The sequence below is a fragment of the Ranitomeya imitator genome, chromosome 4, assembly GCF_032444005.1.
Source record: "Ranitomeya imitator isolate aRanImi1 chromosome 4, aRanImi1.pri, whole genome shotgun sequence".
Lineage (NCBI taxonomy): Eukaryota > Metazoa > Chordata > Amphibia > Anura > Dendrobatidae > Ranitomeya > Ranitomeya imitator.
In genome coordinates this window covers 663,157,813-663,185,544 of record NC_091285.1, presented here as the reverse complement: position 1 = coordinate 663,185,544, position 27,732 = coordinate 663,157,813, and the positions used below count along the sequence as shown (strand labels likewise).

General features: G+C 48.3%; 1 protein-coding gene across 2 annotated transcripts in view; it reads right to left on the bottom strand.

Moving 5' to 3' along the window:
• The window catches only part of ILF3 (interleukin enhancer binding factor 3), a 32,693-nt gene extending 8,045 nt beyond the window's left edge, over nucleotides 1-24,648 (bottom strand). Inside the window, exons 1-18 of one of the 2 annotated variants that reach the window (XM_069767112.1) lie at nucleotides 24,516-24,648; nucleotides 13,904-13,970; nucleotides 13,588-13,817; nucleotides 13,300-13,486; nucleotides 13,059-13,206; nucleotides 11,756-11,847; nucleotides 11,211-11,306; nucleotides 10,037-10,148; nucleotides 9,837-9,934; nucleotides 9,607-9,718; nucleotides 9,341-9,451; nucleotides 7,462-7,661; nucleotides 7,236-7,379; nucleotides 7,016-7,153; nucleotides 6,583-6,756; nucleotides 6,371-6,494; nucleotides 6,226-6,285; nucleotides 4,519-5,024 (exon numbers count right to left, since the gene is read on the bottom strand). In XM_069767112.1, the coding sequence (XP_069623213.1) occupies nucleotides 4,975-5,024; nucleotides 6,226-6,285; nucleotides 6,371-6,494; nucleotides 6,583-6,756; nucleotides 7,016-7,153; nucleotides 7,236-7,379; nucleotides 7,462-7,661; nucleotides 9,341-9,451; nucleotides 9,607-9,718; nucleotides 9,837-9,934; nucleotides 10,037-10,148; nucleotides 11,211-11,306; nucleotides 11,756-11,847; nucleotides 13,059-13,206; nucleotides 13,300-13,486; nucleotides 13,588-13,817; nucleotides 13,904-13,906 (2,079 nt within the window). In that variant the 5' untranslated portion in view covers nucleotides 13,907-13,970; nucleotides 24,516-24,648 and the 3' untranslated portion in view covers nucleotides 4,519-4,974. Of the gene's footprint in view, nucleotides 1-4,518; nucleotides 5,025-6,225; nucleotides 6,286-6,370; nucleotides 6,495-6,582; nucleotides 6,757-7,015; nucleotides 7,154-7,235; nucleotides 7,380-7,461; nucleotides 7,662-9,340; nucleotides 9,452-9,606; nucleotides 9,719-9,836; nucleotides 9,935-10,036; nucleotides 10,149-11,210; nucleotides 11,307-11,755; nucleotides 11,848-13,058; nucleotides 13,207-13,299; nucleotides 13,487-13,587; nucleotides 13,818-13,903; nucleotides 13,971-24,515 lie in introns of those variants that run through there. The other variant, XM_069767111.1, reaches the window with a different exon arrangement.
• Nucleotides 24,649-27,732: the final 3,084 nt, after the last annotated feature.

Genomic DNA, 27,732 nt, shown 5'->3' with positions numbered 1-27,732 from the left:
TGTGCCAAGCTGACGTTTTAATGATAACATTTTGGTGCAGATAAGTTTTTGATAAGCACGTTAATGCAATGCTGCAACGCCAAAAAAAAAAATAATTCTGGTTAATTTTTTTATTGCTAGATCGGGCGATTCTGAATGTGGCGATACCAAATGTGTAGGTTTAATTTTTAGAGTTTTATTACAGATCCTTAGATATACTGTATTACCGTATATACTCGAGTATAAGCCAAGATTTTCAGCCAACTTTTTTGGTCTGAAAGTCCCCCTCAGCTTATACTCGAGTCATACCTGGGGGTCGGCAGGGGAGGGGGAGCGGGGGCTGTCTAATTATACTTACCTACTCCTGGCGCAGTCCCTGCAGGTCCCTGCTTCTTCCAGCGCTGCAGCTTCTTCCTGTAGCGAGCGGTCACATGGTACCGCTCATTACACTAATATAGAGGTGGAGCCGAATATTCATTACTGTAATGAGCGGTAACCGCTCACTACAGGAAGAAAATGCGGCACCGGGGAACATACGTGAAGCGACGGCGCCAGGAGCAGGCAAGTATGACAGGGCAGTGCGTGATACTCACCTGCTCCTCGTTCCACCGTCGGCGCCGCTGTGTCTTCCACAGTGACGCTTAGGTCAGAGGGTGCGGTGACGTGATTAGTGCATGCCGCCCTCTTCCTGAACGTCTGCACAGAGGATGGGAAGACAGCGGCAGTCAGCGGTGTAACGGGAAAGGCGAGTATAGCAAGTGCCGGGGACCTGAGAGGCGAGTATGTAATTTTTTTTTAATCGCAGCAACAGCATATGGGGCAAATATCTGTATGGAGCATCTTATGTGGCCATGTGCAGAATTATATGGGGGCAAATATCTGTATGGAGCATCTTATGTGGCCACGTGCAGAATTATATGGGGGCAAATATCTGTATGGTGTATCTTATGGGGTCATAATCAACATTTGTGGAGCATTATACGGGGCAAATGTCTCTATGGAGCATCTTAAGGAGTCAATCAACATTTGTGCAGCATTATATGGGGCATATTTTAATATGGAGCATCTTATGGAGCCCATCAAACTGTATGGAGCATTATATGCGGCTCCTGATTCAATATGGATATTCAAAAACAATTCCCCTACTGATGTCTCAATTAATTTTACTTTTATTGGTATCTTTATTTTTAAAATTTACCGGTAGCTGCTGCATTTTCCACCCTAGGCTTATACTCGAGTCATTAAGTTTTCAGTTTTTTGTGGCAAAATTAGAGGGGGGGGGGGGAAGCTAATACTCTGGTATATACGGTACGTTAAGTTTTCTGAGACTAGGTCTATGTACCAAGATATGTGCCGATATGACTTGTGCTATACATTTGTACTGGCTTGGTTGCAAGCAACATGTATGTCTTATTGTCCTTTGTTCTTTTGATGTTTAATAAACAAATTAAAAAAAAATGTGTAGGTTTGATTTTAATGTTTTATTTTGAATGGGGCAAAAGAGGGGGTGAATTTAACCATTTTTTCATATTTTTAAAAACTTTAATTTTGGCATGCTTCAATAGCCTCTATAGCAGACAAGAAACTGCCACAACTATTGCCTCTGCTGCATAGAGGCGATGTTCAGATAGCAATGCAGTAATTCTACTACATAGAGGCTATGAGTGCCAACCACAGGGTGGCACTCATAGCAATCTGGCATCAACCACCATAGAGGTCTTCAGGAGACCTCTGGTTGTCATGCCAAAGCACCGATTACCTCCCTATCATGTGATGGGGGGGTGCATGCATTTCCTGCCAGATGCACTTGTTAAATGCCGCTGTCAAGAGTGACAGCGGAATTTAACTAGACAATAGGTGCGGGTGGATTGTGATTCCACCCGCGCTTACTGCTGGTGCATGTTATCTGTTCAAAACAGCCGACATCCTGGCTTTGATGCGGGCTCACCACCGGAGCTTGCATCAAAGCGGGGGTTCTGCCATGGGATGTACTATGCCGTCCGATTGCAGAAAGGAGTTAAACAGGTAAACTAAAGTTGCTTACAAGTACAAATCTTAAAGGGAAAAACAGCCCTGATTTCAGTTGGTTCTCACACCCTTATTCCTATTCTCCACTTTTTGATCTCTGCAGCTTCTGTAGTGTATAGAGTGGCACAGAGGCGGATTAAACACTTTCCAGATCTGCTTTCATGGCAGTCAGTGTGGGGAGGACAGAGCTGCAGCGGCAGACCAGTTTGTAATGGCATTCAGCAAGTCTATACCCTGCCACAAGATTATGCGTGTCAGTCAAGGGGAAAGAAAAGCACTGATTTACAAAGTCCCAAAGAGAAATCTCTGGTAACACAAGCCAGTTGAGTGCATCACTAATAACTAAAGGTTTACAAACTATATGTCTGCAGAGTGAATAATCAGCTCTGGAGATGCTATACCATTTAATTGAACATTACTGCAGATTAGTATGTGGTGATATATCAGCTAAGAAGCCAAAAAAGGAGAGAAGAAAAGCTACAAGTGTTCCTAAATCTCACAGGTCAGATACTGTCTAGTTCATGCAGCCCTCTTCACAGACTGACTAGCAACGCTGCCCATACACAACTAATGTATGATGAAAGCTGCACTAAGACAATGGCTGATCTTTACCCAGAATCCTCAGTGAGCTTGTTATATCCAAGAAAGTTTACCACTGAGCTCAGTTGATATGACCACAGACCATGAAAGTTTAATATGAAGAGAATAAAAGTTAAAATGGCAAAAATATCTTAATTGTGGGGCAGCAGATGAAATGGTTTTAAAGTTGGTTAAGTGATCGGTAATTAAAAAACAAAACCTTATATACTCAAGTATAAGCAGAGATTGGAAGCCCATTTTTTTAAGCTGGAAGTGCCTTTCTCAGCTTATACTCGAGTCATTGTCCCAGGGGGTCGGGGGAAGCAGCAGCTGTATCATACTCACTTGCACGTCTCTGCATGTCCCTACTTCCCCGGCGCCCGCAGCTCTTCCTGTGTTCAGCGGTCACGTGGTACCGCTCATTAAAGTAATGAATATGGACACGACTCCACTCCCATAGAGGTGCAGCACATATTCATTACTTTAATGAGCGGTACCAGTGACCGTTGAACACAGGAACAAGCTGCCGGCGCCATCGATCGGAGAAGCAGGGACCGCGCCAGGAGGGCGAGTATAACGGGGAGGTGAGCCACCACCACTCACTCTTCCACATCCTCTGTAGTGACGTTCAGGTCAGAGGGTGCGATGACGTGTCTAGTGCGCGCACCGCCCTCTGCCTGAACAGTCACTGCAGAGAGACGGAAGAGCGACGGTGGAACGGGGACAGGTGAATATTGCAAGTGCCGGTGTCCCCACCTGCTCAGGACAAGAGGGGAGGGTTTTGGTTTTTTTTATCGCAGCAGCATATGGGGCAAATGTTTCGATGGAGCATCTTATGGGGCCATAATCAACCTGTGTGCAGCATTATGTGGGGCACATTTTTTCTGGAGAATCTTATGAGGCCCATGAACTTTATGGAGCATTATATGGGGATCCTAATTCAATATGGATATTCAAAAACACTTAATCTGCTGAGGTCTCAATTTTACTTTAATTGGTATCCATTTTTATTTATTTATTATTATTTTTTAAATACCAGTAGCTGCTGCATTTCCCACCTTAGGCTTATACTCAAGTCATTAAGTGCTCTCAGTTTTTTTGTGGAAAAATTAGGGGGGTCTCACTTTATACTAGAGTATATACAGTACTAGAATTATATTTGGGTTTAACAGAGTAATTGTACTCTGTACTTATCAGGGAAACCTGCTTCTCTGCCAAGACTGATCATTCTCAAAATGCTTAAGGCTATGTTCACATTAGCGTTGTGCAGGGCAGCATCGCCGACACAACGCATGCAAATACGCATGCACAACGCAGCTTTTTGCGACGCATGCATTCATTTTTGCATGATTTTTGGCGCAGAAAACTGCATCATGCAGAGTCCTCTGCACCCTGACAGTTGCGCCAAAATGACGCATGCGTCAAAACGCAAGACAATGCATGTCCATGCGGCCCCCCATGTTAAATATAGGGGCGCATGCCGCATATGTCGCCGCGGCTGCGCCCGACGCTGCCCCGCACAACGCTAATGTGAATGTAGCCTAATTCATGGGAAAAAAAATTAAATTACAATTGCTGTTGATAAAATTCTTCGAAGCTTGGGAGAGCACGAGGAAAAAAAACAAACTGCACTGCTGCCCTCAGCTGTGTTTACTGGACAGCTGCCATCAACATTGGGTGTGGGACATCCCATCGGTTGATGACTGCATCAGTTGTCGCCAGTTTCTCATTCTGTATATTAGAATATTGAAATCCTGTTTTGGATGGAGAAGGCAGCAGCTGTATGACACCCACCTGCCACACATTGATGCCAGCAGTATGGCAGCAGGACTGGAGCCGCCTTCTTAAAAGGTTCCTCCCCAATAAAGTATCACAGGTTAGTGTCAATTAATCTCACATCACTTCATCTTAATGACATTGCAATTTCCACACTAGTTTATACAAGATTTATTAAAACATTATGAACACGCAAAATAAAAAACTGCAAATTTCTGACAATAAAAACCACTACGCAAAAATTATATTTGCCTGGGGGCAGGGGATGGGAGGGGGATCTCCAGTAATTATGTGGGGTCAACATCCGATCATGAAGGTACAGAGAAATGACTGGCCAAGAGACACTTCAACCGCCGACTTGAACAAAGCAAGTTCCACTTGTGATTAAAGTTCGAGAAAAAAAAAAAAGGCTCAAAACTGCACAATTTTAGGAAGTCGCAGGCTACGGTCTGTAAGCTTGAAGTGAACAGTCCCCAAATAAATTCATGTGAAAATTAAAAAAAAAAAAAAAAAGCCACAGCAGAGCTTTTCATCTTGGAGCTCAAGACAGTCGTAATTAATGAGCTGGTTTGTGGGTTTTTGAGAGGGTGGGTGCAATACGCTATAGATGGTCTAAGCAGATGCAAAATCATGATAACCGTAGCAGTCTGTGAAAAAGTCACCTACAAAAAGGGGGAGACAGCAGAGAGAAATAAAATTAGAATCCTCTGTAGATCGGCCATAGTGCCAGATAATTTATGTTTTCATTTGTTTTAGATTTCTCTGCTTCTGTCTCCCCCCATAAGAAAAGAAAAAGTCTTATGTGGGGGGCTCCTCCAGATGGTGACGGGGATGGAGGAAAGCTTTGTATTTCTATATTCAGGAGTGTGAGGAGAGATTTCTCACACTATTAAACCAAAGCAGAGAAATGTAAAAAAAGGAAGAGGTGGTTTGACAGAATTAACGCACATTATTACTGAATACACCCACCCCACCTGCACACCAAAGAAGCAGTTGTGACTAGGGCTGCACCAGTGTGAACATGATGCAGGCCAGTTCTACCAGCAGCAGTCACTGGTGGAAGGACAAGCTAAAACACTAGGACTGCTTCTCAGATGTGAAGGCAGAGGGCAGACTGAAAGCCAACCAACACATAAGCTGCTCCTTATATGATTTCTGTAGCATTTGTAAGACATGGATATGGTGACAGAAGCTTCGTATGTCACAGTATGGAGGTTGCATTTGCACAGAGAAGCCATGTTGTGCACTACAGAGAGGACAAAGAACGGTCAAATGCAAACAAAGCAACCACATAATGATGACATCAGAAGATTGTGCCAAAAAAAATGTCAAACCATTCACAGTAAAAGCAGCTTATTTTAGCCAGTTTTACACTTTCCATAAAGGGCAGAGTTTTAGAACAGCCAAATATGCAAAGTGAAAACAGGAGGTTAATAGTGTAGCCATAACATCCGGTGTAATAAAGTGCAGTAACGCGTCTACTTTCAGGACAAAACAGGCTCTAAATGCCATGACAGAAGTGGCCTTTCCAGAAGGATTCCGGTCCTCTCCAATTAGAGGCATACATCGTGAGGGGGAAAAAAAAAAAAAAAAATATAAAGTATATGGGAGTGAAGTGGACAGAGAACGCTCCTACTTTCCACCAAGTTCATGAGTCAGTATGGTAGGTGTAAGGAGAGCCATTGGGAAGTTTTTCAATAAGACCAGCAGGGAGAGGGGGAAGAAAAAAAAAAAACCTAAAAACTACTATTGTTGACAAAGCAGGTGATCAGGACTCAAAGTGGCAAATAGGGGCAATAACAGTCACACGCCTTCACAGAAAAGTAAACAATTTTACCAGTTTGACAATCACAAGATACTTACTGTATCCGGCTGTTGCAGAAGTTTGATAGTTGTAGTTTCCTCCATAGCTGCCATAACCACCTGAAAACAGATTTTTATAATAAGCCATTGTCACCCACAGAGACATCCAACTATTAAGATATCTGAAAGCAGCCTCTTCAATTACCGGAATTCATGTAGCCATGATTGCCTCCGAAGCCACGTCCCCTTCCTCTGCCACGATTCATCCCTCTGCCTCGTCCTCGCATGCCCTGAGGTGGGGGCACTTCATTGTACATCATGTTAAAGCCCTGGTTATTAGGTGGGCAAAAAAGTTTTAAAAAAAAAACCCACGAGAAATATTATGTTGAGAGATTAAGTTAATCCTGTGCATCTTACCTTTCCTCCTCTGGGACCTCCCCTGGGCATCATTGGAGGCCTCTTCTTCTTGGGAGCTTCGGCGTATGTATTGTAGTCCGGGAAGAGTTTGTCCAGAGCAGCCAGTGCAGCATAGGCTTTGGCCACCTTCTTGTTGGAGCCGGAGCCTTGGAATTTCACATTATCTACTTCCACCTTTAGAAATAAAAAAAAATATAAATAAAATAAATTGGATTTAAAAAAAGAAAAAAAAGTATGCCACTAACTTTAACAGTAGACCTTGTACAGACATAGACTCCATGGTCTGCCAAGTTGTACATAATACAGGGCACACAGATATAGTCTGTTAGCGGTGATGTAAATTCCATGTGTGACATGTAAGATAGATGGTGCCTCTATTATGTAGATTTATTTAATTTATTTATTTTAAATTAACCACAAGTGTAAACTTTACCTCCATGACAAATCGCTTGTCGTGGCTGCCTCCAGTCTCAGATATAAGCTCGTACTTTAGGCCACGTCTCTTTTCATTAAGCTCCATGACTGGATTCTTTCCATGCTTTGTGAGTATAGGTCCTTGCTGTTTCGCACTCTAAAGAGGCATCACATACAAATTTAGCATCCAAACTAACAGCAAACCCCCAAGCAAACAGCTTACAGGCAAGACACCCTACCTCGCTTTGGTCTGTAGGGGAAGCACCATCCCCCTGAGCAGAGTCATTCTGAGCCTGAGTCTGGACCACTGGTTTCTGCTCTGTCTCCTCAGACCCCTCATCTTTTTCTTCCATCCCTGTAGGAAGTCCCATGTCTTGCAAAACCTAAAATTAAGTTATATAATCATTCACACCACCCACCCAAGTAGAAACAGACAGCCCCGAAGCCCCACACGCCCGCACATACCTTCACGGCTACGTGAAGCTTTGCAGTTTTCTTCGATGGCCCTGAGGCCTCGAAGTTCTTGTCTTCCACTTCCACAGACATTGTGAAGACGGGAGCGTGGACAGGGCCGGTTTGGGAAATCAGTTTATACTGTAGGCCTGGCTTCAGCTGGTTCAGTCTCATCAGGGCATTCATAACTTGAGGTGGCTCGTTCTTGTCATCTGTACAGAAGGACATGTTTACCTCAGCTTCTCACTGCAGTGCCCACATCCCAACATCACCCAACTTCTGAGACAACCATTTCAATCTGCTCTGATCATTAACCCAACAGCCTAATCCTCATATCTGTAAATGGATCAGACATCTTCACAAAACGTCTAGAAATTACAGTGGAAAACCAAATTCATTAGCCTATATTAAAAGGAAGGCCAATTGATTTAAGGCACATCCTCGTCTTAAATATCGCTGTACAGGTCCTTCTCAAAAAATTAGCATATAGTGTTAAATTTCATTATTTACCATAATGTAATGATTACAATTAAACTTTCATATATTATAGATTCATTATCCACCAACTGAAGATTGTCAGGTCTTTTATTGTTTTAATACTGATGATTTTGGCATACAACTCCTGATAACCCAAAAAACCTGTCTCAATAAATTAGCATATCAAGAAAAGGTTCTCTAAACGACCTATTACCCTAATCTTCTGAATCAACTAATTAACTCTAAACACATGCAAAAGATACCTGAGGCTTTTATAAACTCCCTGCCTGGTTCATTACTCAAAACCCCCATCATGGGTAAAGGCCCCTTCACATTTAGCGACGCTGCAGCGATACAGACAACGATCCGAATCGCTGCAGCGTCGCTGTTTGGTCGCTGGAGAGCTGTCACACAGACCGCTCTCCAGCGACCAACGATGCCGGTAACCAGGGTAAACATCGGGTAACTAAGCGCAGGGCCGCGCTTAGTAACCCGATGTTTACCCTGGTTACCATGCTAAAAGTAAAAAAAACCAAACACTACATACTTACCTACAGCCGTCTGTCCTCCAGCGCTGCGCTCTGCTTCTCTGCTCTCCTCCTGTACTGTCTGGGAGCCGGAAAGCAGAGCGGTGACGTCAGTTGAGAGAAGTTGAGAGACGCAAGACCCAAAACTCTGGATGAGCTTAAGGCCGCTATTGAAGCATCCTGGGCCTCCATAACATCTCAGCAGTGTCACAGGCTGATTGCCTCCATGCCACGCCGCATTGAAGCAGTCATTTCTGCCAAAGGATTCCCGACCAAGTATTGAGTGCATAACTGAACATTATTTTTTGTTGGTTTTTTTGTTTGTTATTAAAAAAACACTTTTATTTGATTGGATGGGTGAAATATGCTAATTTATTGAGACAGCTTTTTTGGGTTATCAGGAGTTGTATGCCAAAATCATCAGTATTAAAACAATAAAAGACCTGACAAATTTCAGTTGGTGGATAATGAATCTATAATATATGAAAGTTTAATTGTAATCATTACATTATGGTAAATAATGAAATTTAACACTTTATGCTAATTTTTTGAGAAGGACCTGTATAACTAGGATACATGATCACCTGTGATCAGTGGGCGAGTCTCAGGTTTGACACTGAATTAATATAAAAATTAAGATTGAGGAAGTTCTAAGCTGCATGCCATAGTACTTCTGGGGGGGAATGCATGTACATACTAATGAAAAAAGCCTGCCAAAAATGTTAAAAAAGCTACACTGTAAATATGCCAAGAAAAGCTAGAGTACTTCCTAGATCTTAATACCAAGTTTCCTGCTGGAGCTAGTGAGGTGTGGAGTTGAAATCTCCTGACCCAGAGGTACAAGGTACATAGCACTGGTAGCACCCTGCCTAACACCCCTCAAATACCTTTCTTCAGAATCTTCTTTTTCTTCTTACTTGGCGATTTGTCATCTCCGTCCTCCTCTATGGGTCGTTTTAGGGCTGGAATAACATAAGTGGTGCTGGGAGGAATCTGGACTGTAACGTAAAGCATGAAACCACATCAATAAAAGCAGATGGCAGAAACTATTGAAAAGCAATGAAATGATCGGAGTCATCTGCAGTTTACACCATGGCCGAGTGATTTCGGACAAACTGCAAGCAAGTCCAAGCTAAGGATACTAGATACGCACCTGTGTAGTCAATGACAGGCTCTGGTTTTGACTTTTTAGACAACTTTGAGGGCAGAGAGTCCATCCCCAGAACTTTGTGCAATTGGCCAAATGCTGAGAGCCTGAGGGCATGCTATAGTGGAAAAGTAAAATGGATACAAGTGAAACTAAGCACAAAACTACAGAAGGAAAACCCTCATCTCCACTACTGCAGTCAAGCACCGATGCCCCAAGGAAGACGATCCCCATACCTGTGCACTATGAGTTATGTCCTCCCGCTGTTGTCTTTCTAGGTGTCCAAGAGCATCTGTAGCTTCTTTTTCACAGGGATCGTGTAATCCAGGACCGTCTGCAGACACAGGGCCATTAATGCATTTAGTCAACATCACTTAACTATATATGTGCTGTTCAGCAGGCATTGGGGGAAAAAAAATTATACACACACACTAACCTGGCATTAATATTCCAGAGCTAAGACATTCGAGGACTCTCCTGAAGGCTTCACCCGCACCCATTGGCCTGTTGGCTGTTCCAATAGCCTTTTCACAAAGCAACTCAAGAGGCTAAGAGGAAAATGTATACAAAAAGTCAGATTACATAAAACCTCAATTGATCAAAGTCAGTGAAAACACACAGGTTATATGCAGACATCACAAAAGCTAAGGGACACCATCTGCTTTCCAGCACCGCTCTGTGCCTTGGTCCATGCCCCTTGATTCTGACATGACCAGATCACACAGAGGTCCAAGTCTTTAACAATGGAAGCCTTTGCAGCCTTTGTTTCATTATTTATAGTTAAAGTGTAAAAGTAATTTTTGGATCACACAAACCCCAATGTGATTGGGCAAGTTGGGAGAGCAACATGACCAAGAAGGGACCAGAGCTGGAAGCTGAAGACCACAGCTTGGTGACTATCTAGAGGTACAGTTACACTAAACGACTTACCAACGATCACGACCAGCGATACGACCTGGCCATGATCGTTGGTAAGTCGTTGGGAAGCTGTCACACAGACAGCTCTCTCCAGCGACCAACGATCAGGGGAAAGACTTCAGCATCATTGAAACTGTCTTCAATGATGCCGAAGTTCCCCTGCAGCACCCGGGTAACCAGGGTAAACATCGGGTTACTAAGTGCAGGGCCACGCTTAGTAACCCAATATTTACCCTGGTTACCATAGTAAAAGTTAAAAAAAAAAAAAAAAAAAAACAGTACATACTCACATTCCGATGTCTGTCACGTCCCCGATATTTACCCTGATTACAAGTGAACACATCGCTGGATCGGCGTCACACGCCGATCCAGCGACGACAGCGACCAAAAAAGGTCCTGATCATTCCCCAGCGGCCAACGATCTCCCAGCAGGGGCTGCATCGTTGGGTCGCTGTCACAAATAACGAGATCGCTAGCGGGATCATTGCTACGTCACCAAAAGCGTGACGTTGCAACGATATAGTTAACTAAATAGTTATGTGTGAAGGTACCTTTAATGTACCTCTCCTCCTGTACCAGTCATTTCTTGTATTGTTTAAGATTATTGTACTTGTTTTTATTAAGTATACCCCACATGTAAAAGTGCCATGGAATAAATGGCGCTATAATACATCCGCTATTGTCATACATACCCATCCTCTTAAAGGTTCCCAGGTTGGTACACGAGTGCACAAGTCTCTCAGCACACGGATAACAACAACGCAGGATTTAAGCCCATTTGCCCTAGCCTGGGACAAGGAAGATGCCGGTTAGTATTCAAAGTTACACCAGTACAAGCCAGAAAAAAATAAAATAAAAATATATTAAAGACATATAGTGCTACTTTGTCAAGGGTAAATGTAAGCTATGTTTAAAAAAAAGGATAAGCCTTATGTATGTTACATTAGCAATTACAGTGTAGCTATGGCAAGATTACTCTTAGAACAAAGCAGCAACTAATATCTAAGCATTATGTATCCTTGTGAGTGTAATAGTGGTCACTGCGCTCCTGGATGGCTGTCCTGTGAGGTGACAGGAGCCATTTTGGCACAGCTACTGCTCTGGTGTTTGCTTATAATATCATCTAAAAAAAATCAAAACATGTGAGCTGCTTTACGTAAAAATAAAATAAAATGGTATACAAAAAAAATAAAATGGCAAGGTACTACTTTTAAGACAGAAATAATAAAATGCAAACCTGGAACCACTTGGCGTGTCGGAGTGACGCCAATGCAGCAAGGCATTTCTGCCTGTCCAGAACGTCCGGAGGATCGCTGATTGATAGCGTTTCTATTCATGGATAAGAAGACAAGGCACGGTTTGACCAAGGGGTTGTCTGTCACGTGGACAGGGGATGAGGCAGCTTCCAGAGGGCAGTGGGGCTTCTCTGTACTACTGCTGACATAATACCATAGTGACCTGCGCTAACAGAAGAGGAGTTCGGGCATCCCTCGTCTCCTGCTTTCCAACTAACTAGTAATAACATGCCTAATGCAATAAAGCAGCAGTCTGCATATGATCAGAGCAAAAGCTAAAAACACAACTGAAAATCAGAGGAGCGTTAGAGTCAAATCTGAGTTTTTCGGCCGACACTTTGCGGTTTACTTTGGTGCCGAAAAGGTGCAACAATGTCAGAATGCTGCTTTAAAGCAACGAGAGGGATAGATGAAGAAAATAAATTAAGAGAGATTAAAAAGAAAAAAAAAAAAAGGCAAGAATTCGGCCGCTGGCTGACTGCAGGAACTAAACTAAACCTTCCACCCAGCTCGACTGCCCTGGCCACAGCCCATGACAGAGAGAGTCCTGTTGGTCAAAGGTCCAGCGTCCCTAAAAATCGACAAACTAGAAGTCTTGATACGTGATCAAATGTCAGAACCACATAGCAATATACAAGAACATCATGTCGTAAGCTGTCTGTGCTGCAGCAAGACCATGTCATAACACCAGAGTTTAGATAAGGCTAGCCCATTTACTGGGAACGTCTTCATATAGGACCCACACTTGTTTGTTTTTAAACTTTGTCCAAAAACTCAAATACCTGCTGGATTTAAACACGTAAAGTAGTCTCTCTGGATGGAGAGAGACTCCTTTGGGTATTCCTGCTGCAACACACACAGCCCATATATAAAACATGCAATAACTAGAAATACATCCTCAACTATAACTGGATACAGCATCAACTGGGCCTACAGATCATAAGTTAAGGCAGACCCTGTCACCACTGTATGCAAGAGACTAATATCCACTGAGGGCACAACTAAGTTACAACACACTTGACAGCAAGGCCCAGAAGAGGGGGGAGTATTACAGTATAGATGCTGATCAGCTAACGCGGTTATAAATTAATCAGATGCAATCAAAACTGATTATGTGGAAGGGTACAGCACATTACATGGGTCTGGAGAGGTAAGAGGAGGATGGGCACGACAGGAAAGGAAGAGTGTGGGTTTTGTAAGGGGGTAATAAGTGTTGGGTTCCAGCCATTTCTCTACCATTCGTACCTCCTGCGCTCTGCTTCTCCACCTCCTCACGGACCAGAGTGGAAGTCAGGCGGATGTTAAGAGTCAGCTGCGGCTCCTTGGTGTTCTTAATGACAATAGACGCCTCTCTGATGTTGGGCAGAACGTCATATTTCTCCTCGGAAACAGTCTATAAATAAAACCAAACCACAGGTCAGCCCCCACCCGGTCTGCGGCAAAGATGAAGGACTTACGTTGCCAAGGAAACAATAGACTGGCTTACAGCGAACTGCACAACAAGGTTGTCCGAGACTTTCTTCAGGAGAGAGATGGTGGGCTTGTCCTTGCATAGGAGAACCAGTTCCAGATCGAGGTCCCCCTTCAAGAGTAGGCCTTTGGCAACAAGTCCTACCCTCATCACACCACGAAGCGTCCTTGTGGAGTTCTCGGCGGCTTTAGATTCATTATTGCTGGAGGGGGGGGGGGGGGAGAGAGAGTAAGTTTACAGATCAAATATATATTGCAACAACTGAGCCTGCTGTCAGTAGATAGAGTGGGAGAGGACATTTACCCTTCCTTGCCCTCTTCTGTTGGTTCCTCAGCAGGAACAGGTTCTGGCTGAACAGCGTCACCAGTGATCACCTTTTCTTGCACGTCGATCCAGTCTGACACGGCCTTCAGAGCCCTCTCTGTGTGAGAAACCATGTTCTGCACCGCCTCCAGCTCCTCTTGGGTTGGATACACCACGCAGTGTTTGGCCATGACATGGCGGTCATCATTCATAAAGATGCGCATGGGACGCTGAAAGTGTGAAGGCAAGAAGTTAGGAGCACATCCGGGGTGTTACAGATCCTCATGGCAAGTCACTGCTGTGTATGACCACTTACCATTGTAGCAGCCTTGGTAGATGGGAAAGAGGAGTTAACAGGATCCTTTACAAGGTGGTTCACAGATCTGAAATGATCAAATAAAGGCTCTAAATTGGATCACAGAAATATCTACTTATACTTCCACAGGGATTGTCCTGGCCACCCAGCACCACACAGGGTGCCACTGTCCCTTTGTGCCCAATGTCAGGCAACAGTCTATCCGCTATTTCATCCTTCTCCGCTAGACTTTTCTAAAACTTAACATGGACAAAACAGAATTCATAGTCTTCCCAACCCCCCCCCCCCCCATCTCACACGACCCCCCCAACGAACCTATCCATTACAGTAAACGGCTGCCCACTCTCCCCAGTCCCACAAGCTCGCTGCCTCGGGGTAATCCTTGACACTGATCTCTCCTTCAAACCACATATACAATCCCTTTTCACTTCCTGCCGACTTCAACTCAAAAATATTTCACAGATCCGTACATTCTTAAACCAAGGATCTGCAAAAACCCTAGTCCATGCCCTCATCATCTCCTGCCTCGACTACTGTAACCTCCTGCTCTGTGGCCTCCCCTCGAAGACTCTCGCACCCCTCCAATCTATTCTAAACTCAGCCGCCCGACTAATCCACCTGTCCCCCCGCTATTCCCCGGCCTCTCCCCTCTGTCAATCCCTGCACTGGCTCCCCATTACCCAGAGACTCCAGTACAAAACCCTAACCATGACATACAAAGCCATCCACAACCTGTCTCCTCCATACATGTGACCTCGTCTCCCGGTACTTTCCTGCACGCAACCTCCGATCCTCACAAGATCTCCTTCTCTACTCCCCTCTTATCTCCTCTTCCCACAATCGTATACAAGATTTCTCTCGCGTATCACCCCTACTCTGGAACCCTCTACCACAACACATCAGACTTTCGCCTATCATCGAAACCTTCAAAGAGAACCTGAAGACCTACCTCTTCCGACAAGTCTACAACCTGCAGTAACCACTGATCGACCAAACCGCTGCATGACCAGCTCTACCCTCACCTACTGTATCCTCACCCATCCCTTGTAGATTGTGAGCTCTCGCAGGCAGGGTCCTCTCCTCCTGTACCAGTTGTGACTTATTGTTCAAGATTATTGTACCAGTTTTTATTATGTATACCCCTCACATGTAAAGCGCCATGTAATAAATGGCATGATAATATTATCAGACAGGGACTGGACATTGCTTACAACCGGGTTAAAAATTATTATTTGCAAACAACCTGCATAATAGGCAGCACACAAAGCAGATTGGTCATTGGGTTGAAACGCATCTTTCAGAAGGGGACAGTGACAGCACAACTGGTGGGCATCCTAGCAATACACCACTGCCAGTGTGCCCAAGATGACGTCTTTGTTCCGAGACATTTGTTAGCATGCAGTAATCCATTGGTGTGAATGTACATGCTTCACTGATCTACACATTACAAAGCTGCTGTGACCTCCAGAGCTCTGTGTGCACGGGTGAAAATAATACCCTGCTAGAATATAAGGTGATTACCAGAATCAGACACATTTATCTGTAGGACGATGATGAAGGTGAAGAAATTAATCTACTAACTAGGGAGACAAACCAGACAAGCAGCCAGACATAGGCAAAGCCCCGAAGCCGGGCTGATGTGAAGGATCTCAGAGCCCTGTGCACACGCAGGATAAGCAGTACTGCAGTGCTCACTGCAGGGGAGATACCAGGCCAGGACACAGGCAAGGTATGTTTACCCGCACTATAATATCACAGAACAAAGGCCATTCAGATGATACACCGCCCCATCATCAAGAGGAAAGTAAAAATCTGCAGGGATTTAAGGAAAGATGGGACACTACATATCAGCAGCTCAATCTTCCCATCTCCCACCACTAAAGATGTGCGTGCAGCCGAAAGGTCTATACACAGCAAAGCAGATGACCGACAAACCGAGTGACTGCCCATCTCAAAAACAAAACAGTCACGCAAGATATAATCCAGTATACCCAACCACTAGTGCCAACATAGATGGGTCACATCTCTTATATAGGGCTGCCTGACAATAGCATCAGTAGAAAAATCAGCAGACTGCAGTTCAATGTCTGGTTATAAAAAAAAAAAAAAAAGAAAAAAAAAAAAAGGGGGGGGGTGATAGATTTGTATAGAAAGGGCCATGTATTTTTGAGCAAGCTACTTTTTGTGGATACACCTATGTGAAAGGAACATAGTTACTGAGCCCTAAAAATTCTCATGCTTGTTAACAAAAACTGGTGTAAATTATAAAAGACACGTACGCCAGCTCACAGCAGACACCAATCAAGATAGCCCCAATAGCCACCAAGTTAGGAGGCATACGACTACACCAGCCAGTGGAGCAAGGATTGTCCACTACTAGGACAACCCCCTTCTTATGAATGTTTGGCCCAGTTAAAGGGAACCTGTCAACCCCAAAATCGAAGATGAGCTAAGCCCACCGGCATCAGGGGCTTATCTACAGCATTCTGTAATTCAGAAAGACCCGGCACCTGCGCACTTCAGTACTTTGCTCTGTCCTCAACAGGTCACAGTACGCCTGCACTGGAGCCACAACGTGAAGAGAACGTCATCTGATGTAGAAGGCCGACACCCATTGGACTGGACCGCCCCTGGGTGAGTATAATCTAACCTCTTTTTCTCATCTTTCAGGGTACATGGGGGGGAATTCTGTAGATAAGCCACTGATGCTGATGGGCTTAGGCTACTTTCACACTAGCGCTAACTGCAATCCGTCACAATGCGTCATTTTGCAGAAAAAAACGCATCCTGCAAAAGTGCTTGCAGGATGCGTTTTTTCCCATAGACTTGTATTGACGCATTGCGACGGATTGCCACACGTCGCATCTGTCGTGCGACGGATGCGTCGTGCTTTGGCGGACCGTCGGCACAAAAAACGCTACATGTAACTTTTTTCGCTGTCGACGGACCGCTTTTTCCGACCGCGCATGCGCGGCCGGAACTCCTCCCCCAACTCCCCGCACCTCACAATGGGGCAGCGGGTCCGATGAAAATCAGCATCTGCTGCACCCGTTGTGCGGCGCTTACAACGCTAGCGTCGGTAACCTCGCCCCGACGCACTGCGACGGGCCGACCCTAGTGTGAAAGAAGCCTTAGCTCTGTCGATTTTGGGGGTGACAGGTTCCCTTTAAAAAAAAAAACCACCATCTCCTGGGCACTGTTCTAGCCTAGTGGTGGCTCTTGTCCCGTTATGACACGTGGTACCCAGCAACCTATCAGCACTGGCATCAGTGTCCCTGCCTTCGTACAGATTGCACATGAAGTGAGATACAGCTATGGCCTCTTCATGTTCAATTCATACCAAGGAGGGGACAGTAACTGGCGCTGATTTGGTGCCGAACCTGCTGGACTGCCAACAGCATGGGAGCAGAGTAAAAGTTTTTAATTTATCGGGGTCAAACAGGACAACCCTTGAGGCGTGAGAATAAAACGATTTACGTGTAAGTAAGCCCCAACAGCTAACATATGCCCGAGATTAAGCCACATCTTTTGCTGCTTGGTCTAGCCCCTATCTCCTCTAGAGGGCCACCATACTGTAATGGGCAGATTCTTGTGCTTTCTAATAGAGTTGAAGAGGTGTTTAAAGGGAACCTGTCACCCCCAAAATCGAAGGTGAGGTAAGCTCACCGTCATCAGGGGCTTACCTACAGCATTACGGAATGCTGTAGATAAGCCCCCAATGTAACCTGAAAGGAGAAAAAGATTAGATTATATGCACCCAGGGACAGTCCTGCTGCGGTCTGGTCAAATGGGTGTCTCAGGTCCACTCCGGCGCCTCTTATCTTCATTCCATGACATCCTCTTCTGGTCTTCACGCCGCGGCTCCAGCGCACTTTGCCCTGTTGAGGGCAGAGCAAAGTACTGCAGTGCACAGGTGCTGGGCCTCTGACCTTTCCCGGCGCCTGCGCACTGCAGTACTTTGCTCTGCCTTTAACAGGGCAGACAAAGTGAGCCGGAGCCACAGCATGAAGACCAGAAGAGGACGTCATGGAATGAAGATGGGAGGCGCCGGTGCGGACCTGAGACACCCATCGGAGCGGGACCACCCCTGGGTGAGTATAATCTAACCTCTTTCTCCTTTTTCAGGTAACATCAGCGGCTTATCTACAGCATTACAGAATGCTGTAGATAAGCCCCTGATGACAGCAAGCTTACCTCACCATCGATTTTGGGGGGTGATAGGTTTCCTTTAACAACTAGCTCCAACTCCATGGACACTTGGCTTTTAGTGGAGGGAACCAACCCTATGCAAGTGTTTACAGCAATAGTTTGCACCCTTTAGTGGTTGTGGGGGCAGTTTTCATACAAGATGGTCAGCTTACTGTATGAATGGAAACATTTGACTCACGAGAACTGCACGTGTTACAAGTGAGTTTTGTTGTAGAGTAAGCCCCAGGCATTACACAGTGATCAGACGCTTAGGGGCGGATTCACTAGTGAGGAAGCTGCTGCTGGTGCCGCAACATGTGCCGTCCCATCCACACCTGGGCATCACAAAGCTTTTTTACCCAGCAACAGACTCATTTGGTGCCCATTACTCTACATCATGACTGGTGTATACATGGGATGAATATGTCCCTTAAACTTTCCCAGCATCCCCGTGTCATCGTGCAGGAGTACTTCTCTGCCTTATTGAGGGCAAAGGAAAGTACTGCAGTACGTATGTGCCGGGAAAGGTCAAAGAGCCCCGATGCCAGCGCAATACCTTACCCTGCCTTAGTCAAGGAAGAGAAGTACGCCTGTGCAGGGGAACGATGTGGAGGAGACTGGATGACGTACAAGTCATCCACACGAAGCAAGAAGGAGGACGGCATAGCAAGAAAAGAGGTGCCGGACCAAGACCAGAGACCCCCCAGACAGAATGGCCCTGCATGTGAGTATAATAAGAGTACTGCACATCCGCCTCCCCACCCCCTGATAGTGGCTGCGGCAGGGTACTACACATCCGCCTCCCCCCCCGATAGTGGCTGCAACAGGGTACTACACATCCGCCTCCCCCCCCCCCCGATAGTGGCTGCAACAGGGTACTACACATCTGCTCCCCCCCACCCCCCGATAGTGGCTGCAACAGGGTACTACACATCCGCCCCCCCGTATAGTGGCTGCGGCAGGGTACTACACATCCGCCCCCCCGTATAGTGGCTGCGGCAGGGTACTACACATCCGCCTCCCCCCCCCCCCCGATAGTGGCTGCAACAGGGTACTACACATCCGCTTCCCCCCCCGATAGTGGCAGCGGCAGGGTACTACACATCCTCCTCCCCCGATAGTGGCTGCGGCAGGGTACTACACATCCGCCTCCCCCCGATAATGGCTGCGGCAGGGTACTACACATCCGCCTCCCCCCCCCCCCCCCCCCCCGATAATGGCTGCGGCAGGGTACTACACATCCGCCTCCCCCCCCCCCGATAATGGCTGCGGCAGGGTACTACACATCCGCCTCCCCCCCCCCCCCCCCGATAATGGCTGCGGCAGGGTACTACACATCCGCCTCCCCCCCCCCCGATAATGGCTGCGGCAGGGTACTACACATCCGCCTCCCCCCCCCCCCCCCCGATAATGGCTGCGGCAGGGTACTACACATCCGCCTCCCCCCCCCCCCCCGATAATGGCTGCGGCAGGGTACTACACATCCGCCTCCCCCCCGATAATGGCTGCGGCAGGGTACTACACATCCGCCTCCCCCCGATAATGGCTGCGGCAGGGTACTACACATCCGCCTCCCCCCCCCCCCCGATAATGGCTGCGGCAGGGTACTACACATCCGCCTCCCCCCCGATAATGGCTGCGGCAGGGTACTACACATCCGCCTCCCCCCCGATAATGGCTGCGGCAGGGTACTACACATCTGCTCCCCCCCCCCCCCGATAGTGGCTGCGGCAGGGTACTACACATCTGCTCCCCCCCCCCCCCGATAGTGGCTGCGGCAGGGTACTACACATCCTCCTCCCCCGATAGTGGCTGCGGCAGGGTACTACACATCCGCCTCCCCCCGATAGTGGCTGCGGCAGGGTACTACACATCCGCCTCCCCCCCCCCCCGATAATGGCTGCGGCAGGGTACTACACATCCGCCTCCCCCCCGATAATGGCTGCGGCAGGGTACTACACATCCGCCTCCCCCCCGATAATGGCTGCGGCAGGGTACTACACATCCGCCTCCCCCCCGATAATGGCTGCGGCAGGGTACTACACATCCGCCTCCCCCCCGATAATGGCTGCGGCAGGGTACTACACATCTGCTCCCCCCCCCCCCCCCCCCGATAGTGGCTGCGGCAGGGTACTACACATCTGCTCCCCCCCCCCCCCCGATAGTGGCTGCGGCAGGGTACTACACATCTGCTCCCCCCCCCCCCCCCCGATAGTGGCTGCAACAGGGTACTACACATCCGCTTCCCCCCCCCCCCCCGATAGTGGCAGCGGCAGGGTACTACACATCCGCCTCCCCCGATAGTGGCTGCGGCAGGGTACTACACATCCGCCTCCCCCCACCCCCCCCGATAATGGCTGCGGCAGGGTACTACACATCCGCCTCCCCCCCGATAATTGCTGCGGCAGGGTACTACACAGCCGCCTCCCCCCCCCCCCCGATAATGGCTGCGGCAGGGTACTACACATCCGCCTCCCCCCCGATAATGGCTGCGGCAGGGTACTACACATCCGCCTCCCCCCGATAATGGCTGCGGCAGGGTACTACACATCCGCCTCCCCCCCCCCCCCCGATAATGGCTGCGGCAGGGTACTACACATCCGCCTCCCCCCCCGATAATGGCTGCGGCAGGGTACTACACATCCGCCTCCCCCCCGATAATGGCTGCGGCAGGGTACTACACATCCGCCTCCCCCCCGATAATGGCTGCGGCAGGGTACTACACATCTGCTCCCCCCCCCCGATAGTGGCTGCGGCAGGGTACTACACATCTGCTCCCCCCCCCCCCCGATAGTGGCTGCGGCAGGGTACTACACATCCTCCTCCCCCGATAGTGGCTGCGGCAGGGTACTACACATCCGCCTCCCCCCGATAGTGGCTGCGGCAGGGTACTACACATCCGCCTCCCCCCCCCCCCGATAATGGCTGCGGCAGGGTACTACACATCCGCCTCCCCCCCGATAATGGCTGCGGCAGGGTACTACACATCCGCCTCCCCCCCGATAATGGCTGCGGCAGGGTACTACACATCCGCCTCCCCCCCGATAATGGCTGCGGCAGGGTACTACACATCCGCCTCCCCCCCGATAATGGCTGCGGCAGGGTACTACACATCTGCTCCCCCCCCCCCCCCCCGATAGTGGCTGCGGCAGGGTACTACACATCTGCTCCCCCCCCCCCCCCCCCCGATAGTGGCTGCGGCAGGGTACTACACATCTGCTCCCCCCCCCCCCCCGATAGTGGCTGCAACAGGGTACTACACATCCGCTTCCCCCCCCCCCCCCCCCGATAGTGGCAGCGGCAGGGTACTACACAGCCGCCTCCCCCCCGATAATGGCTGCGGCAGGGTACTACACATCCGCCTCCCCCCCCCCCGATAATGGCTGCGGCAGGGTACTACACATCCGCCTCCCCCCCCCCCGATAATGGCTGCGGCAGGGTACTACACATCCGCCTCCCCCCCCCCCGATAATGGCTGCGGCAGGGTACTACACATCCGCCTCCCCCCCCCCCGATAATGGCTGCGGCAGGGTACTACACATCCGCCTCCCCCCCCCGATAATGGCTGCGGCAGGGTACTACACATCCGCCTCCCCCCCCCCGATAATGGCTGCGGCAGGGTACTACACATCCGCCTCCCCCCCCCCGATAATGGCTGCGGCAGGGTACTACACATCCGCCTCCCCCCCCCCGATAATGGCTGCGGCAGGGTACTACACATCCGCCTCCCCCCCCCCCCGATAATGGCTGCGGCAGGGTACTACACATCCGCCTCCCCCCCCCCCCCCCCGATAGTGGCTGCGGCAGGGTACTACACATCTGCTCCCCCCCCCCCCCCCGATAGTGGCTGCGGCAGGGTACTACACATCTGCTCCCCCCCCCCCCCCGATAGTGGCTGCAACAGGGTACTACACATCCGCTTCCCCCCCCCCCCCCCCCGATAGTGGCAGCGGCAGGGTACTACACAGCCGCCTCCCCCCCGATAATGGCTGCGGCAGGGTACTACACATCCGCCTCCCCCCCCCCCCGATAATGGCTGCGGCAGGGTACTACACATCCGCCTCCCCCCCCCCCCGATAATGGCTGCGGCAGGGTACTACACATCCGCCTCCCCCCCCCCCGATAATGGCTGCGGCAGGGTACTACACATCCGCCTCCCCCCCCCCCGATAATGGCTGCGGCAGGGTACTACACATCCGCCTCCCCCCCCCGATAATGGCTGCGGCAGGGTACTACACATCCGCCTCCCCCCCCCCGATAATGGCTGCGGCAGGGTACTACACATCCGCCTCCCCCCCCCCGATAATGGCTGCGGCAGGGTACTACACATCCGCCTCCCCCCCCCCCGATAATGGCTGCGGCAGGGTACTACACATCCGCCTCCCCCCCGATAATGGCTGCGGCAGGGTACTACACATCCGCCTCCCCCCCCCCCCCCCGATAATGGCTGCGGCAGGGTACTACACATCCGCCTCCCCCCAATAGTGGCTGCGGCAGGGTACTACACATCCGCCTCCCCCCAATAGTGGCTGCGGCAGGGTACTACACATCCGCCTCCCCCCAATAGTGGCTGCGGCAGGGTACTACACATCCGCCTCCCCCCAATAGTGGCTGCGGCAGGGTACTACACATCCGCCTCCCCCCCGATAATGGCTGCGGCAGGGTACTACACATCCGCCTCCCCCCCCCCCCCCGATAATGGCTGCGGCAGGGTACTACACATCCGCCTCCCCCCAATAGTGGCTGCGGCAGGGTACTACACATCCGCCTCCCCCCCCCCGATAATGGCTGCGGCAGGGTACTACACATCCGCCTCCCCCCCGATAATGGCTGCGGCAGGGTACTACACATCCGCCTCCCCCCCCCCCGATAATGGCTGCGGCAGGGTACTACACATCCGCCTCCCCCCAATAGTGGCTGCGGCAGGGTACTACACATCCGCCTCCCCCCGATAGTGGCTGCGGCAGGGTACTACACATCCGCCTCCCCCCAATAGTGGCTGCGGCAGGGTACTACACATCCGCCTCCCCCCCCCCGATAATGGCTGCGGCAGGGTACTACACATCCGCCTCCCCCCCGATAATGGCTGCGGCAGGGTACTACACATCCGCCTCCCCCCCCCCCCCCGATAATGGCTGCGGCAGGGTACTACACATCCGCCTCCCCCCAATAGTGGCTGCGGCAGGGTACTACACATCCGCCTCCCATTCAAATCAATGAGGCGGATGAGTCGTATCCTGCAGCGGCCACTATCAGACAACGGAGCAACTCACTCAGCAGCCGAGCATTTTCAGTCTGCAACACCGATAACAGCTGATCAGCAGGGTGCCAGGTCCAAACGGTCAGACACTGATGACTCAACCATCAACTAAGTAGTATTTGGACAATCTTTTCAATAGGTTGACAAAAAAAAAAAAAAAAAGTTGGCAGTGGGTCCCCCCCATCCCATGGACAGGTGTAGTCCTCCCCATCCCTTCTATTTTACAGGGGAGACGATCCCAGACATCCGGCAGCCACCTTCCCTGCCCAATAAGCGGTGATATTTCCCACCGCCGAACACTGGTGAGGACTAAAGTCAAAAGACTGCAATGATCAGACATCACTTCCCTCCCTGCACTTCATTGCTGTTTGGGGGACTTTTATTGCACCAATCATCAGGGAGATTGATTGCAGGATGACCGCTGCAGCCAATCCCAGAGCTCTGCTGATGTGGAACATAGACGCAGATCTCTGATTGGCTGCAGCAGTTATGTTAGTTGTTGCAATGGTGTCCCCACTGCAACAATCCAAGACTGGAGCGGTTACTGCACACAGTAAAAGGAGTGAATTTATTTTTCTTTATTTTTTTTATTTGTTCATGCCGAGGAAAATAGTGTTGGAACAAAGCCCTTAAAAAATAAAAAAAAAAGTCAATAATGTCAGCACCCCAGGGTATGGACACAAGGAGAGTAGCAGGGATCACAAGTTGTACATACCTGCAGTGGGAGAAATGATGAAGTAATGGGTGCGTGTCCCTTTAAGAGCTCGCACAATAGCGCCGCACGTGTGAACAGGAAGCTACTGATCACCGCGGCTGAGACAAAGCCCCTGCCAGACTGGGCCGGAAACCCCGCGCCGCCTCACTCCCTTCTCCCCCCGCACCCGCAGCCATGCTGAAGAAAACAGGGAGGTTACATGTACCCGAGTACGGAGATTAGACCGTGATTAAACCAGCACCGGAGAGAACAATGCCCGCGGAACAAGACAAAATGGCGCCGGACCCCTCACAAGAGAAAATGGCGGCAGCCATTTTATCAGCATTTTTTATTCTATTTGTAAAAACCTCTGACTGCACTCACTAGTCCCTATTGTAGAATAAACCAGTATTTACCTCAGAAATTCGTGAATTACCGTCAGAAAACACCGGAAACCGGCTCAGACTTACCCGGCGATGTGAGGCCTGACTGCGCAGCTAAACGGTCGGTGGAAAGAGGCGGAGCCGAAGTGTGATTGGCTAATCCCCCTCACGTGACACCAGCGACTGGCGCGAAAGGATGGAAGCGCCCGGCAATGTGGGTTAGACCGAAAGCGGCGGGCTGCGAGCGCCTATATAGTAGAAGTTTAGGCCCCGCCCCCGCAGCGATGACGTAGATAACACCTATTGGTCGGTAAGAAATCACAGTCGAGGCGTGCAACGCATGGAGGATGCTCATTGGATGAGAGGATGAGTGACGCTGCGTGCCAAGATGGCGGCGAGCAATCACGATGTGCGGGCTAATAAGAGAACAATGAAGGCTTCCATAGAGATCGGAGGATTCAGTCAATTCTCAATGGAAAGAGCTGTGTCATGGGGGATAATTGGGAGAAATTAAAAAAACACAATAAAGTATTTAGTTCAAAAATGGCTTTCGTTTGAATGATATAGATTAGACTTTGATTGTGGCACTACAAGTCCCAGCATGTTTTTTTTTTTTTTCATTATTATTAAAGAAAAACACTAAAAAGGTCTCCACCAGAGCACAAGCTCGGGGGTTGTCACCCACAACGTACAACCTTTGTTGCTAAGCAACAAACGTTCCGTTTTTGCGCGTCCTTCCTATTTTCTTCCTCGTATGGGTCCACAGGTTGTAGCTTTGAACAACACCGTTCATTATACAATATAATGTACAGAAAAATTGCAAAAGAAATCGTAAGTGCGGCGAAATGGTGAAAAAAAAATGGGAATTCCGCCATATTTTTTTTATTAATTTGAATAGGGGGTCGATGTGCAGTTCCCCGCTGCGGCCATTATACAGCCGAGTACATCCGGTTACTGCCAGCATATGACTGGCAAACGTGCCGCGCCTCGTAAATAGAGGCCATCGATAGAAAAGTAATGGACACCCCCTTTAAGAGCTTGGAAATGGGAGATCTTCCCTCTGACACCCACCCGTAACATCATTGTAGGGCGCCGATGGCACAAGGCCTGGCGAAGGAACATGGCTCCACTATGAACTGTGAATCTCCCGCCTAGGACCTCCAGGGGGGCAGGTAGCCTTAACATCAGGGATCTCATCACTTTTCATATCTAAGACCTCACCTTATTTATCAGCCCCCATCTCAGGGAGGTAGGTGGAAGTGGCTGGTATCTGATAAAAGCGTGTTCTGGCCCATAACCCATGTTCAGTGCTGGGAGATACAGCGAGCTGTAAGGTCTGCGCCATTTTCTAGACACAGGTATCCCCCACGCAAGATCTGCACCATTCCTATGACATCAGGTCTAGTAACTTACTTTTGTTTATCCCTTTTATTTTCTATGTGACTGTATATACTGTATTATTGTCTTATCCACTTTGTAACATCTTTTGTATATTTTTATAAGCACTGCCTAAGTATGCAAAATTTGCTTTGTGGCTTTTACTCTATAAACCGCACCCATGAAGCTTCACTAGGCTCATTGTTACCAGCAACGGGCATCCAGTCTGCCTGCAATAGAAGATTGGTGGTGGTAGATAGGTTTTCTTTGGTGATCGAAGAGCTTGGAGGTGATCTTGTCAGTGTATATACTGTATATATATAGTGGTTATTGAGGAGCTTGGTGGTGATCTTGTCAGTGTATATACTGTATATATATAGTGGTTATTGAGGAGCTTGGTGGTGATCTTGTCAGTGTATATACTGTATATATATTGTGGTTATCGAGGAGCTTGGTGGTGATCTTGTCAGTGTATATACTGTATATATATAGTGGTTATTGAGGAGCTTGGTGGTGATCTTGTCAGTGTATATACTGTATATATATAGTGGTTATTGAGGAGCTTGGTGGTGATCTTGTCAGTGTATATACTGTATATATATAGTGGTTATTGAGGAGCTTGGTGGTGATCTTGTCAGTGTATATACTGTATATACATAGTGGTTATTGAGGAGCTTGGTGGTGATCTTGTCAGTGTATATACTGTATATATATATAGTGGTTATTGAGGAGCTTGGTGGTGATCTTGTCAGTGTATATACTGTATATATATAGTGGTTATTGAGGAGCTTGGTGGTGATCTTGTCAGTGTATATACTGTATATATATAGTGGTTATTGAGGAGCTTGGTGATGATCTTGTCAGTGTATATACTGTATATATATAGTGGTTATTGAGGAGCTTGGTGGTGATCTTGTCAGTGTATATAATGTATATATATAGTGGTTATTGAGGAGCTTGGTGGTGATCTTGTCAGTGTATATACTGTATATATATAGTGGTTATTGAGGAGCTTGGTGGTGATCTTGTCAGTGTATATACTGTATATATATATAGTGGTTATTGAGGAGCTTGGTGGTGATCTTGTCAGTGTATATACTGTATATATATATAGTGGTTATTGAGGAGCTTGGTGGTGATCTTGTCAGTGTATATACTGTATATATATAGTGGTTATTGAGGAGCTTGGTGGTGATCTTGTCAGTGTATATACTGTATATATATAGTGGTTATTGAGGAGCTTGGTGGTGATCTTGTCAGTGTATATACTGTATATATATAGTGGTTATTGAGGAGCTTGGTGGTGATCTTGTCAGTGTATATACTGTATATATATAGTGGTTATTGAGGAGCTTGGAGGTGATCTTGTCAGTGTATATACTGTTGTGAATTCTGTGGCTGAGTTCACTTCTGTGGTCACAAGTGGTATTGCAGTCTCTGGGCTTCCTCCCTCAGGTGTTTTGGTGAGCTCGTTGGCTGCCTTGCTATTTAGCTCCACCTGAGTCTGTCTTCCTTGCTCCTTGTCAATGTTCCAGTGTTGGATCTGAGCTACTGCATCTTTCCTTGGGCCTGCTGCTCTGCTAGATAAGTGCTTCTAGTTTGTTTTCTGTTTTTTCTGTCCAGCTTGCTATTAACTTTTGCTGGAAGCTCTGAGAAGCAAAGGGGTGCACCGCCGTGCTGTTAGTTCGGCACGGTGGGTCTTTTTGCCCCTTTGCGTGGTTTTCGTTTTAGGGTTTTTTGTAGACTGCATAGTTCTCTTTGCTATCCTCGCTCTGTCTAGAATATCGGGCCTCACTTTGCTGAATCTATTTCATTCCTACGTTTGTCTTTTCATCTTGCTAACAGTTATTATATGTGGGGGCTGCCTATTCCTTTGGGGTATTTCTCTGAGGTAAGTCAGGCTGGTATTTCTATCTTCAGGCTAGTC